The following is a 14,737-nucleotide window of genomic DNA, read 5'->3' as shown; positions in this document are numbered from 1 at the left end:
TACATTGGTTGGGGTCCCATCGAGGAAACATGGGGCACATTCAAATAGGATAAAAGGAGGAGGGTTTATTTATGAAGGGAGCAACTACAAACTGTGTGGGGCTAAGGGGGCTCCGAGGAGCAGTAGGGACCTGGAAACAGCAGCCCTTTCTGTTCAGGCACAGAGCCTGAAGGGAAGGGTGGGGAAAGTCAGCGCTGACTCGGAACAGTAACATTCTGTCAGTTGGCAACACAGCCAGCCTGAGGGAACTTTGCAGGGAAAGAGATGGGGAGATGTACCCAGCACCTGTCTCCTCCTGCTCTCTGATCTCCTGCCAGGGTCCCCACTGGTCAAACCCCACCAGAACCCATTGCCTTGGTCCAAACAGGCCAGTCCCCTGGGGCAGAGAGCAGGGTGCAGAGCTGGAGGGGCAAATGAAATCCTTCCAGCACCCACCATAAAAAGCATCCAGAGAGCTTATGAGCAAAAAAAAAAAAAAAATGAACAAGAAAGCACAGCACACAGAATGAATGAGAGCTGGTTCTCCCAGGAACCTGACGTGAAGTCATTACTCAGATACTAATTTTTGTGTTGAACTTCCTAGCAGCCACAGCAAAAGGGAAACCTGGTGGGTTGTACAGCTCACATTGTGTGTCTGCACACGTCAAACTAGAAAGACGGTGAACTGGATTTTCCCTGGGGTCTACTCATTGTTGCCTGTCCCAGCTCTTGGCACTGATGGTACTAGAGTGTCATGAGAGAATTCAGGTGTTTATCTTACTAGTAACTGAGCAAGAGAAGAAATGCAGTATTCCTAATTTGGGAAAAATTTTGTTTTCAGGTTTCAAGGAAGATTTTCAGATGGATGTTTTTAAGATCCTGGCAGCCATTCTACATCTGGGCAACGTGCAGATCATAGCAGTGGGCAACGAGAGATCGGCGGTCAGTGTAAGATATGTGTTTGCTTCACCCTTCCTGTGTTGGGAGGATCATCAGTAGAAACCTCTCATGGTTACCCTGCTTTTGCATTTTAGCACCAGGCACATTGGGCCTACTGGGGAGACCAGTTTAACAGGAACAAGGAAGGTAGGAGTTTCCATGGGTTACCTTCAAAGAGTAAAGCTTCTTCCCCTTGCAACAGTAGAGAAGGGGAAAATGCATTCTGTTTTTCTTTTATTCAACAAATTTTTACTGAGTGCCTACTCTGTGCCAGACACTGTTATAGGCTCTGGAGAAACAGCAGTGAACAAAACAAGATCAGAAGGCCTTCATGAAGCTTATGATCTGGGGGAAGGAAGTGGAGGAGGGGGAGACACAATAAACAGTTACAGGCTCTGGCAGCTGGCGATAGCCATTAAAAAGGAAAATGAAGCAGAGTAGGGGTGGGGCAGGGCTGTGCCTTTTGTATCTGGCATTCAGAGAAAGCCTTTCTAATTCCATAAGGAAGTGAATTGTGTCACTTCACACACAGACTTCGAGGAAGAACATTTGAAGTAGAGGGAACAGCAGGTGCAAAGGCCCTAAGGCAGGAAGTGTTATTGGAAAAATAGCCAAAAGATTGGTAAATGCAGAAAGGAGTGAGAGAAAGGAGGGATGGGGGCCATAGATGAGGCCAGAAAATGGGGGGTAGGCAGGAGGGAAATGTGCAGATCATGCAGGGCCTTAAGGGCACTGGACAGTTTTAGTAGAAAGGACACCTCATACCTCCTGACACATGCCTGATTCACACACCAGTGGTGCTCTCTATGGAAATATATTCCCATGTAAGTTTTGTGACGGATTTCTTTATTTAATGGACACAAGATAAGTTTATGTGTGTGTCTCTTTAGCAACAAATGTTATATGAGTGGTGATTCTTGCTGGGGTATGTGTTTGCTTATTCTCAACAATATCCATGTAAAGAGGACAGTCACACAGTTAAAAATGTTTCTCTGAAATGCAAAATCTTATCGTTAAAGCTTTGTATTAACATATGTGTCTTAGTCATCTCTGGTTGCCATAACAAAATACCACAGGCTGGGTGGCTTAACAACAGAAATTTATTTTCTCACAGTCCTGGAGGCTGAAGGTCCAAGATCAAGGTGCCAGCACGGTTGAACTCTTGGTGAGGGCCCTCTTCCTAGCTTGCAGACAGCTGCCTTCTTGCTGTGTCCTCACACGGCAGAGAGAGAGAGACAGCAAGCTCTAGTCTCTTTTCTTATAAGGACACTAATCCTATCATGGGGGCCCCATCTGCATGACCTCATCTAAACCTAATTACCTCCTAAAAGCCCCTAATTACCTCCTAAAAGCCCCAAATACCATCACATTGGAGGTTAGGGCTTCAACATATGAGTTTTTCATATGACTGAAACATTCAGTCCATAACAATATCTACTTTCATGTCCCCAAAACAACAGATGGGAACAATTGTTAATTTTGTACACCTGGTAATTTCTCAGCTCTGGGACCTGCGGTTTAAGGGGAGAGACCGCTGAGCAGAAATGGAGGGTGTGTTTTTGGCCTGTTGCCCTATGACCAGGAAGTAATTCTCCTCCCTCTCCTCAGATTCCTACACTAAGCGCCCCGCCCCCATCGCCACCAATATCCAGCCCTGACAGAGTCAGTCAGTTCACAAAGGAATGGGAAGTTTGGAGAAAGGTGATGGTAGGCCTGGAATGTGTGTAGGTGTGGTTTTCCCTCTGGATACTGGCTCATTTACCCCAGAAATGGGCTGCTGCACTTTTTCTTCTGAAACTCCCATGATTTCCACCCAACAAATGCCCTTGCTTTGAACTCTGTCCTGTGAAGTTTGTTGTGAAGGTAGTATTTTGGAGGAGTTAAAATTGATAGACTAAAAATCCTTTGTCTATCAATCTGAGGAGACAGATTCCACAAAAAAGATGTCAAATCTTTGTAGAAAATTATCAGTCCTGTAATTTTCAGTCATTTGCATCAAGAACTTGAAATATTGGGCAAATTCAATCGGATAAAGCCAGCTTACTTTTTTGTTTTTGTTTTTTTTTTTTTTGCGGTACGCGGGCCTCTCTCTGTTGTGGCCTCTCCCGTTGCGGAGCACAGGCTCCGGACGCGCAGGCTCAGCGGCCATGGCTCACGGGCCCAGCCGCTCCGCGGCATGCGGGATCCTCCCGGACCGGGGCACGAATCTGCGTCCCCTGCATCGGCAGGTGGACTCTCAACTGCTGCGCCACCAGGGAAGCCTTCTGATGCTTTTTAAGTGCAATCATGTGGTTTTCCCGATTGGCTGAGATGCTGTCTACAGATCAGCCTGCCTCAGAAGTTCCCCTTCCCGAGAGGAATGATGGTGTGCAGTCACATGGGATCACATCTCCTTGCCTAGTGATAAGGACCCCTCGTCCATGCTGTCTGAAGACAAACAGGAGGAGAACTCTCCTTGCCTGCTGGCCAGTGGGGCAGCTCTCCTGTCCAGGCTTGGGAGAGAAATAAGATTCACTTTGTACGTCCAGGAAGAGTCCCCACCACAGCCCTCAAGTTGGCTGGGAAGCTACTTTAGTCCAGGGAGCCCACCATGTTCTCTCTGACAATGACACCTAGGTACCTCCTGGGCCAGACCCCCCGGGCAAATCCCAACAACACAAGGAGGGACAGGGTGAGTGTAGGCTCTGGCAGGTGGCCTGGATGTGATGCAAAGGGAAGAGAGGTTTCCAGGCTGTGTCCACATGCACGGGAGAGGGGAGAGGATTGCTTCTGTGGCCTAAATCACTACTGACATTCTTTGGCCAGAACGAAAATCCAGGGGGGACCAAGCCCAGGGCTGCCTGGCATCACCACAGCGGTGCCCTGCCAGGGACCAGGTGCAGGCTGAGTGCCACTTCAGGTCCTCCTGCTTCACTCCCAGACCTGGCTCTGTGTCCTAAGGCCTGGTCATGCAGAGGCCGAGGGGCCTGGCTGAGTGGGCCAGTGCTGGTTTAGATGGCCCGATGGCCCTGACGGGGCTTGTGTCTTGCTTTTGAAGGAGGACGGCAGTCACCTGGAGGTGTTCTGTGAGCTCCTGGGCCTGGACAGTGTCAGAGTCGCTCAGTGGCTGTGTAATCGCAAAATCATCACAAACTCCGAGACGGTGGTGAAACCCATGACCAGGTCCCAGGCCATCAACGCCAGGGACGCGCTGGCCAAAAAGATCTACGCTCAGCTGTTTGACTTCATTGTGGAGAGAATTAATCAAGCCTTGCAGTTTTCAGGCAAGCAGCACACTTTTATTGGTGTTTTGGACATTTATGGGTAAGAGTCTCTTCAATGAGCTTGTCTTTCCTCATTTTAATGTCGTCGAATGCCTGTTATTTTTACGTCATTTTGTTCTGGTTGCTCTTTTGTGTTTCACATGATCAGAAAGATGGTGTTCAGGGCTTCCCTGGTGGCGCAGTGGTTGAGAGTCCGCCTGCCGATGCAGGGGACACAGATTCGGGCCCCCGTCTGGGAAGATCCCACATGCCGCGGAGCGGCTGGGCCCGTTAGCCATGGCCGCTTAGCCTGCGCGTCCGGAGCCTGTGCTCCGCAGCGGGAGAGGCCGCAACAGTGAGAGGCCGCGTACCGCAAAAAAAAAAAAAAAAAAAAGAAAGACGGTGTTCTCTTTTTTTTGCATATATATGGATGTTAAATACAGTCTCCTGGGCTACAGTGTCTTTTTTCTAGGATATATTAAATAAATTCTAAATCAATAATGGCCAACTTCCAGAGCCACATGCCAGCTGCCATGCTGAGTGGTCTCCGTGCACCTTCTTATTCCTCAAACAACCTTATAATTACCCTCGTTTTACAGATGAAACAACTAAGCCTTAGGAAGACACTTTCAGAGTTGCTCTGCTGGTAGGAAAACCCAGCATTGTATGAGGCTCTCACCCACTTCTGTTTCCCTATAGAGGCCCTGTGAGGTGTAGCGCCCTGACATACCTTTCCCATTTCATAGGGTGAAAATAACAGCCCCAGCGGTCCTGCACCTTGCCCACATTCACAGGGCCAGAGGTAGACTCAAACCCAGGCCTTTTACCAACCAGCCTCCTCACACCTAAAGTCTTCTTCCATTCTTGGATCATGAGGGTCATGTGTTTGCCCCATTCTCCAAGAATTCTTTTTTTTAATAAATTTATTTATTTATTTATTTTTGGCTGTGTTGGGTCTTCGCTGCTGCACGCGAAGTTGTGGCAAGCGGGGGCCCCTTTCTGTTGCGGTGCACAGGCTTCTCATTGCAGTGGCTTCTCTTGTTGTGGAGCACAGACTCTAGGCGCACAGGCTTCTGTAGCTGTGGCCTGTGGGCTCAGTAGCTGTGGCTTGCGGGCTCTAGAGCGCCGGCTCAGTAGTTGTGGCACATGGGCTTAGTTGCTCTGCTGCATGTGGGATCTTCCCTTACCAGGGCTCGAACCCTTTTCCCCTGCATTGGCAGGTGGCTTCTTAACCACTGCGCCACCAGGGAAGTCCCTCCAAGAATTCTAATACATTTGGGGGACCAAGTTCCCACACTGGGGTTTTTTTCTTGCTTCCTTTCATTGCCCAGTCCTGCTTTTCCAGGTCAGACTTGTGCTAAAGACACTTGTAGAACAGCCAGGAAGAGTGACTGAGGCCTGGCCAGCGTGAGGGGAGTTAGCACCCGGGCTTTTGTTTGTTAGCAACTGGCCTTCAGCACCCAACCCCTTCCCTCTCCCAGGACCCACCCTGGTTTCTCAGGGGGAGGAGGGGCAGATGGTCCCAGGGAAGGCATCACGGAGTATTCCACTGAGATTGGGGAGTATCCCCCCACACCCCGAGAAAAGCAGCTCTCCCTGCCCTTCCCATTTGGAGGGGAGAGCCGGCTGGCCTGCTGGGAGGGCAGGCAGAAGGGGCCGCTGAACTTTTACGTATAGAGAGAGAAATTGCTTTTCCCACAGCTCTTTAATGTGAGGCTGTGCCTCAGGGGAGTTCCTTGTTTAACTTAGATTCTAAGTTAATACTGTACATATGACTCCCAATTAATGGTATCTGTCAACAGTTATAAATTAGTGATACATTGCTGGGGTAGTTAGTAAATTATTTACCTTGTCCGTTCAAAAAAAAAGATTTGAGCAGCCAATAATCATTTAAGCAGACTTCTGAATGGGAATAGCCCTGCTTAACAATAGTCTCTCTCATTGTGGTGGAAATGTGACTGTTATATTTTTTCTGTTCTTTTCTGTGTTTTTAAAATGTCTTTAAAATAAATAGCCCTTTATTTATTTTTATTTTTTTTGAGGTACGCGGGCCTCTCACTGTCGTGGTCTCTCCCGTTGCGGAGCACAGGCTCCGGACGCGCAGGCTCAGCGGCCATGGCTCAGGGCCCAGCCACTCCGGGGTATGTGGGATCTTCCCGGACCGGGGCGCGAACCCATGTCCCCTGCATTGGCAGGTGGACTCTCAACCACTGCGCCACCAGGGAAGCCCCAGTAGCCCTTTATTTTAAGAATATATTGTTTCATTCAAGAACAAATATGCATGTGCCAGGAACTATGTCAGGTGTGATTGTTAAAGAAAATAGACATGGCTTCTGACCTCTAGGGACTTAAATTTTACTGGAGGGGGCAGGCAGATACTTAGAGGTTGGGATGGTTTCTGGGCAGGGAATAAGTAGATGGATGTGCTGCAGGTTAGCAGGGCAGGAAGAAGAGAGGGGGCAGCTGAGAACAGGGAGCCGTGAGTCAGGAGAATGACAGGGCGGCATCAGATCTGCAGGCTGATAGACCACTGTCATAAGGAAGTTGAATTTTTGGCTAAGTGGGCAAATCTTTGACAGGAGTAATTGTAAATTTTCAAGAACTTGTTAGAGTAGATCTTAAATTTATATTTTAAAATTAAATTCCTCCTTGGATATTTAAAAAGTAACATGCTCACTGCCACCCATGAATTCATTTCATCCCTCCAAAAAAATAAGCTCTCCTCTTTAAGTAAGAGTGTTACTGTCTGGGGCGAATCCTTTCACACCTTTCTCCAGTATGCTTATGTCTAGGTGAGCCCTCGTGCATGCACACCTGCAGCTGTTGAGAGAACTGAGCTCAGGGTGACCTGGAAATAAGACAACCTGAAAAGAAAAGTTACCCTCTGTGAAGGCGATGAAAGCCAAAGCTATGAGCGTTGAGATTTCAGCTTGGAAAAACATGGAGGCTTGTGGTTCCCCAGCCAGTCGGGTGTTTATGTTCTCTAGACCCAGAGTTGGAAAGGCCTGGGGCTTGGAGTCAGACTGCAGGGAGTGAGCGCGGCACCACACCTGTTGTGTCGTCCCCAGAAAGTCACAGAACCTCTCTGAACCTCAGGTTCGGAGGGGACCTCTCTGGCAGGGTTATTACAAAGGTCAAATGGAAGAAATCGTGAAGATATTTTAAGAACCATAAGGATTGTTCAAATGTGAACAGGAAAACAGGCATTGATGTTCGACATTCCGCCCCTGCCCTAGGAAGTCCAGCCTTTGGCCCCAGCTGCGGGCTGCAGGGCACGATGAGGCCCTTTTGTCTCCCCTCCAGGCCCAGCCGTGGCCTGTCTGCAATGTCCAGGCCGGCAGAGCCTCTGGACCACGCAGGGCGTGTGTGGAATGGGGCTATGAGGACTGTGGGTTCTGCTCCTGTTCCAAGTCACCCTGCAGCTGCCCAGAGGACAGTCCGGGCCCTTAACCTCCCCAGGAATTCCAAACTGAGCCAAACGGGCTCAGTCAAGTGAGATTCCCAGGGGACCCATGGCTGAAGCTGGCAGGAACCTCTCGGGATTAGAGCGATTAAGAACTAAGCCTTTAGGGGGCTTCCCTGGTGGCGCAGTGGTTGAGAGTCCGCCTGCCAATGCAGGGGACACAGGTTCGTGCCCCGGGCCGGGAAGATCCCACATGCCGCGGAGCCTGCGCGTCCGGAGCCTGTGCTCCGCCACGGGAGAGGCCACAACAGTGAGAGGCCCGCGTACCGCGAAAAAAAAAAAGAACTAAGGCTTTAGAGGCACCAAGAGCTGGGGTCGAATTGCATGTCTGGCACCACATTGCAATGGTCACCATCTCTTCTGACCCTCGGGTGTAACAGTGGGGTCAGGGCAGCTCTTCACTTAGGGCGGTGTTGGGTTAAGTGAGGTGATGAGCATCAATGCTAACAGCTGAAGTACTCAGCCTCCTTCTGGCAGGAGCGCTCATCTGGACAGGTGGTGAATTGGGTGCCCCAGTTTTGTTCAGCCCACATCGTAGAGTGGGGTGATTCACATAAAATCAAGGTTCTGGATTCTCTTGAGAATCAGGTGACCTCACATCCTGACCTGCATTAATCCATGGTCACAGCTGGCTGGAGCTGAGTAGTACCTGCCCGTTGGGCAATCCTGGTTATCATGGGCCCCGCACGGTTCCAGCCTGCCCCCCCATTCTGTCGTCTACTGGTCTCCTCTCAGCTTGTGAGTTTGCAGCTCCAGAGACAGACACTGAAAGTCTGAAAAAGGAGGCGGGGCTGTCTGCCTTGGACCTAAAGGGGTCTGCTGGGCTATGGGTATTAGATGGCCTTGCCCTTTTCCTCCAAGGACTGTGAAAGCACCCCTTGGGAGGCAAAACCGTGCTGCCTCTGCGTGCAGCAAAGAGTGGGGCAACAGGAAGCAGCATTGCTTTTTCACTGGAAACATAAGTGTTACAGTCAGGTCAGCTCACAGCTCAGTCTGACACTGTTTGTCCTCGGACAAATTTTTCAACTTCTCAGTCTTATAAAGTGAGGATAATAGTGCTGATGACAGTGTTATGGTGTGGATTAAATGATATGCCATGTTGTACCATGCCTATTTTAATGCCTGCCTCAGGTAGGTGTTTTGTACACACAAGATGCCTTCCTGGGGCAGCCTGGAAAAAGGTGACTTATAAACTGAATGCTAGGATATTTAAACCAGAAGCTTTGAGGCATATTTAAAACTTGCAGAAAACATAGAAAACTTTTAAACTGTGAAATCTGTGAAAAAATGCTAACCTATAAATGAATGTATATATCCTTCAAGTTATATCTTAACTTGTTTAAACTGTATTTCAGTTTTGAAACCTTTGATGCGAACAGCTTTGAACAGTTTTGCATCAATTATGCTAATGAAAAGCTGCAACAGCAGTTTAACCTGGTAAGTGACTTTTCTGCCTTCTTGAAACTAGCTCTCAGCCGTGTGTGTGTGTGTGTGTGTGTGTGTGAGTGAGTGTGTGTGTGAGTGTGTGAGAGAGAGAGAGAGACAGAGACAGACCATGGAGAGAGGCTCAGTCTGGTTCTTTCCCTCTTCAAATCTTGCTGGATCACTCACATGCTGGGTCACTGCACCATCTTGTGGCCGTATCTTGAAACTGCACCTTCCCATCCTATTTCATCTTTGTGGAGCCACTTGCCCACTTCTGTTTCAGTTCATCACCTGCCATTCTTGGACACAGGCCACCCGCCCTGCAGCCAGACCAAACCACTTAGTTTCCTGAAGGCTCCAGTCTTTGTGAGCCTCAGCATCTGCACCTGCTGCTCTCTCTGCCACAACCCACCTGCCCCTGTCCTTTCCCCATCCCTTCATCTTCACCTGGAGAACTCCTGCTTGTCATTTGAAATTCAGCTTCTCCCACACAACTCATGAGAAGACAGTGTGACATCATGGAGAGCATGGGCTTTTGCTCAAACTGAACTGGGTTTGAGTCTCAGCTCTACCACCTCCTTCCTCTGGGACCTAGGGTTCTCTGAGCCTCATTTTTCTTATTTTGAAAACAGGTCAGTAGTATCTGCCTAATATCCTCGTAAGGAGAAGACCTAACATTGAATCATACCCAGCAAATGTTTTTTTGCTTTGCTAGTCCTTGCTCCAGAATTAAGTCATGTATAAGCATAAGATTTCACCCTGTTGTGAATTTGTATTCTGTTAACATTCTCAAGGATTCCCTGGAAGTTTAGCATTTAATAACTGAAACTAAGATTTATTCCAAGTGGGTGTGCAGCATAACTCACCTGAGGTCGAACTGTGTCTGTAGATCCTGCCCCTCCCGGGACGCCAGTGCCGTCTTGGTCCCCGACATACACGTTCACCTCAACCTCAGAATAACATGTGCAAGACACTTCCTGAAAATAGCATGTCAGAGGCTGCAATTCCATTTTTCTCTTTTTTTATTCTGCTTTTCCTCCTTTTCCACTTCATCCTCCTTCTCCCCCACCCCACTTTTTTTTGGGGGGGGTGTGGGGTTGAGTCTTATATCAATGTGCAGATCCTCCTGGAAGAGGTAAAACCTTAAAATATCAACATGAAAGCCTTAGTGAGCCCTCTCCTAGCTCCAGTCCCATAAGTCTGGCCACTGCTGGACCCCTGCATCTGGGTGGCCTCTGGGAGTTCAGCAGTGACAAAGTGAACCTGCCACCTTCCCTTCCTGGCTCCTTGCCTTCTACGCTCCCTCTTGCGATTAAAGCACCACTGCTGACCCAGTGTCCTGAGCCTCACGTTCATCCCAGCCTCGTTGCTCTTGCTCACCTTCCTTGCACAGTGTCTGGCCTCCACAGAACCCTGGGCTGAATCCTGACGGGGCTTTCTGCCTCCAGTCCTGCCCTCTTCAAAGCCGTCCCCACCCCCAAACCAAGTTATCTTTCCAGAACTTAGGTCTCATCGTGAACTCCGTGGATCCTCACTGCCCCTAGGAAAAGGCCACAGGTCTGAGATTCTCTGGGGGTACACAGGGGGCTGATGTGATCTCCCCTCTGCTGTCCTTTGCAGCCCCATCCATTGCCCCCCACCCCCATCACTGTTGTGCTGTCTCTCTGGCCTGTACGGGCGCCGTTCAGTTCTCAACCACCTATTGGGCTTCTGTGCAATTTCCACTGGGATTCTCCTGTGGGCGCCTTTCTCCTCGTAGTCCTTCCCCCTTCTGCCACCTGCAGCCAGGATGAGCCTGAGCCAGCCCTCTGGGAGGCCTCCCTGGTACCCTCGTGGCCCGAACAAGTAATGTACAAAGCTCTCCAAGTTGTTAGCTTCTCATACTGGCCCCAGAGCCAACATTCTCAGGTAGGCTGGTTCCCACCCGGCCAAAGAGGCTGGGTCTGCCTTGGACAGCAGCAGTGGCTGAGCAGGAAGGGGCTCCAGGACCACCCTGAGTGCTAAAGGTGGCAGGCTGGCTCAGGCCTCACACCCCAGGATGTGGGGACCCCCTGCGAGTGGGCTGGAAGATGACAGCTACACCCACGTTAGGACCTCAGCAGCACTGATCGTGGGTAAGGAGGGTGGCGTGCATCTCAGGGTCTTCCATAAACATTCAAATCAGTCATATATCTACATTTTCCAAACGTTTATGTCCTGTTCTTCAGAAGCACACTCTAATGTTCTCTTTTACTTTCTATGTTGACTTCCGGATTTCCAGCATGTCTTTAAACTTGAACAAGAAGAGTATATGAAGGAAGATATTCCTTGGACTTTGATAGATTTTTATGACAACCAACCAGTTATTGACCTGATTGAAGCCAAAATGGGTATTTTGGAGTTACTGGATGAAGAATGCTTGGTAACTTTTTAAAATAACTGTTGTTTTCAACTTCTGAGTAGTAATCGATGAGCATATTGCAAAATGGATTTTTTTTAATGTACATGTAAATTCCTGACGTGTTACTATTTGGTTAGATGTTAACACTGAGACGGCAGTCCATAGCAGGAACCCCGGAGGGTCCGGTGAGCCTCCTGCCCTCAGCAGGTGTAGCCCACCCTTGGGTAACATGCATGACCTCTTAGGTCATGTCCAGCAGGGAGGAGCCCTTTGAAGCTGTCACTAGGTGTACATATAGAGTGGACATGGAAACAACAAGTGACTATACACCAGTTGTTAATGACTAATAGGAACTGAGTTTTCTCTTACTTCCTGATTCCATGAGTCACCCACTGGGAGGTGCAGCTGAAAAATCAACATCATACAATTGACAAAAGAGTCTCTAGAAATTTTCCTATTATTATTACCCTCTGGGAGGAACAACTTCACAGTGAGTCAGCCTAGCAGTGTCCTTTGTCAGGCCACAGGAAAAAATAATCCCTAGGACAGTATTCATTCTTTTGGTTTAAAGGTTATATTTTAATGTTTAAACACACATCTTGTTTCTTTCCCAAAGATTTATTTTTGCCACCCCCAGCCCCAAATGCTTGTAACGTTGAAGACTTACTGGTATTTTCTCCCTAGAATTCTCAATTCCATGGTTCTTCTCACAGATTAGCCTTTCTGGTGCCACCTACGCTTTAGCCCCTTCAGTGATGTAAGATTAAAAGATAGGCATCAGGGCCAAACATTCTGGACTGATCTACTGGGGGCAGGGTGCAGAGGCCAAGGTAACCTCTAGGAATATTTGTACCCACTCTACAGAGTCATTCCCTATATGGAATATTAGATTCACAGAGTTCAGGCTGAATGTAATTGATAGCTTCACAATCACCAGTATCAAGAACAAGTTTTGCATCTAGCTTAGTTTAAGTAGGTAAGATCTTAGTTCAAGGAGGTAGTTATTAACTAGGCAGTAAGACAAAAGAACAGCTTTCTTCCTGAGGCAGGGGGTGGGGAGGACTACATTTGGGTTCCAATCTTCCCCCATTCGACCAAGAATAAAAATCATGTTCACATAATTTTGGGAGGAAGAAATGTTAAAATACTGCCAGTTTTGCAGAAATAAAATCCTTCATTCTTACGTCATTATGTGACCATTTCCTTTTCATCAATAACATTTTGTTCTTCTAAAAGAGCATTGATGGGCTTCCCTGGTGGCGCAGCGGTTGAGAGTCCTTCTGACGATGCAGGGGACACGGGTTCTTGCCCCGGTTTGGGAGGATCCCTCATGCCGCGGAGCGGCTGGGCCCGTGAGCCATGGCCACTGAGCCTGTGCGTCCGGAGCCTGTGCTCCACAACGGGAGAGGCCACAACAGTGAGAGGCCCACGTACCGCAAAAAAAAAAAAATTAAAAATAAAATAAAAATAAAAGAACGTTGATGTGTCCATTTAAATATCACTGTAAAGAATAAGATCAAAGACAGATTTATGCCTAGAGTTGCATTTGAAACAGGAGCCTCTCATGTAGAGCAGTTCACTCTGAGGTGCAGCTCATCTTGGTTTTTTAGAATTAGCGCTTTTCCTCTCCTCTGTTTTCTTACTTGCTATTTGGTTTGCTTTTCTCTTCCAGTTACCACATGGGACTGATGAAAACTGGCTTCAAAAGCTGTATAATAATTTTGTCAACAAGAACTCTTTGTTTGAAAAGCCCAGAATGTCAAACACATCCTTTATCATCCAGCACTTTGCTGATAAGGTACAGTGAGAGTTTGGAGCAGTGCTGTCTGCCCCTGGCCCACAGCTGTCTCCTGGGAGGAGCAAGCAGGCCAGGGACTTTGCTGGTCAGAACCATCACGCTTAGCACGTAGCTTTGATGAAGGATACCTGTGTGTATGCGCGCGCGTGTGAGCATAACAGTTCTTAATTTGTCTTCATCACAAAATATATGCATTTCAGTCGTACTGCTTTAAAGATAAACGTGTTGCCAATGGACCTCATTTCTGATTTGGGGCTTATTGTGAGTTCATTAATCTTTTATCAGTTTATTTCCTCCGTGATATTGCTATAATCAAGACAGCATAGTTGTTTCCTACATTGAAAGGAATATCTTTTTGTTGACCCTTTCCTTTCTTACTGTCATAATATATTTTTACATTGGTAACAGAGGCTGACTCAAGGTGATGGGTTTTCTAAGTGATCTTTATTTTCTTTATATGTCTCCAATTTCTTATGAAAAAAATGTTTAGTAAAAAAAAAATTTTTTTAATCAAATTACAGAAAGCTTAGGAAATGGAAGGAAAAAAAAAGAAAATGTACCACAACCACCTGCCCTAAACATGCTTTCTCATCTTGCTTTCCTTCCTTAAGGAAACTCCTGCCCTCTGTGTTATTGCCGGGTTGGGTGTTACTCCAGTGGCTTGGCCAGCGCCTAGGGATCATGGGGACAGCCTGTGCTTGCCTGTCCTAGAGGCTATTGCTGTGGGTCAGTCTGCTGGTTGTGCCTGAGTGTCCACGGGGGCAGTGGAGGGACAGCCAGACAGACAGCTATAATAACCTTTGTGGGCCAGAGGAGCAGAGTTAAATGTGATCGCCTTTTAGTGCTTGGAGTTTTTCAGATAGGCTCCTGAAGACACGCACATGAAATGAGTGATGATCTATCAAGTTATATTTTCTAGTTGCTGTCCTTTATAATTTCACAGTTGTGATCCCAAGGGAAAAAAAAGGATCAGACTTCATGTAAAGCACATATGGGATTTACTTCAAGAGACCCTCTCTATAGTACATGGTGTCTGTACGTTTCATTCTTGTCACCTGGCACTTCCAAGAAGCCCCTCTTAAAAGAACTAACAGTGCAGCATTTTGCGTGTACTATGGATGGGTGAAAAGAAACCATACACACTGTAGGGTCAGCTTAGGTTCTCAGTTTCATTAACCAAGGAAATAAAATTGTTTTGAGAGCGAGGCAGCTGTGCTTACATGCAGAAAATCAGCACACTTTGCCACGGTCCCCAGTGCCCCCAACAGAGGCACTCAGGTACCTGCTACCCTGTCCCTGCAAACAGTCTCCTGGGATTGGGAAGGCTCTATATTTGTTACACCTTTGCTCATTTATACTGGTGGCTCACACACCAGCCTGGAAGAATTTATGCAACAGTCCATGTGCTGTACTCACAAGGGCGTGTGTCCAGACAGCCAGCGTTCCTGGTTCATAACCCGAACTGTGCACCAGGAAGGACACTTTCCTACCCAGGGGACAAAGCAGAGTCC

The 14,737-nt window shown here is 47.9% G+C and overlaps 1 protein-coding gene across 2 annotated transcripts in view; it reads left to right on the top strand.

Moving 5' to 3' along the window:
* MYO5C (myosin VC) overlaps nt 1–14,737 on the top strand; it is a 118,226-nt gene that overhangs the window by 33,694 nt on the left and 69,795 nt on the right. For both annotated transcript variants that reach the window (XR_003436336.1, XM_027123046.1), the window contains exons 9-13: nt 821–927; nt 3,956–4,221; nt 8,979–9,060; nt 11,309–11,449; nt 13,101–13,226. Coding sequence is in view for 1 of the 2 variants with exons in the window: in XM_027123046.1 (XP_026978847.1) it covers nt 821–927; nt 3,956–4,221; nt 8,979–9,060; nt 11,309–11,449; nt 13,101–13,226 (722 nt within the window). In the remaining variant the exon portion in view is untranslated. The remainder of the gene's footprint in view (nt 1–820; nt 928–3,955; nt 4,222–8,978; nt 9,061–11,308; nt 11,450–13,100; nt 13,227–14,737) is intronic.

This window comes from Aethalodelphis obliquidens, unplaced genomic scaffold (genome assembly GCF_003676395.1).
Source record: "Aethalodelphis obliquidens isolate GAN/ISIS:26980383/991018 unplaced genomic scaffold, ASM367639v1 scaffold26, whole genome shotgun sequence".
Classification (NCBI taxonomy): Eukaryota; Metazoa; Chordata; class Mammalia; order Artiodactyla; family Delphinidae; genus Aethalodelphis; species Aethalodelphis obliquidens.
The sequence above is the reverse complement of the archived record's forward strand: the minus strand, read 5'-3'. Positions and strand labels throughout refer to the sequence as shown.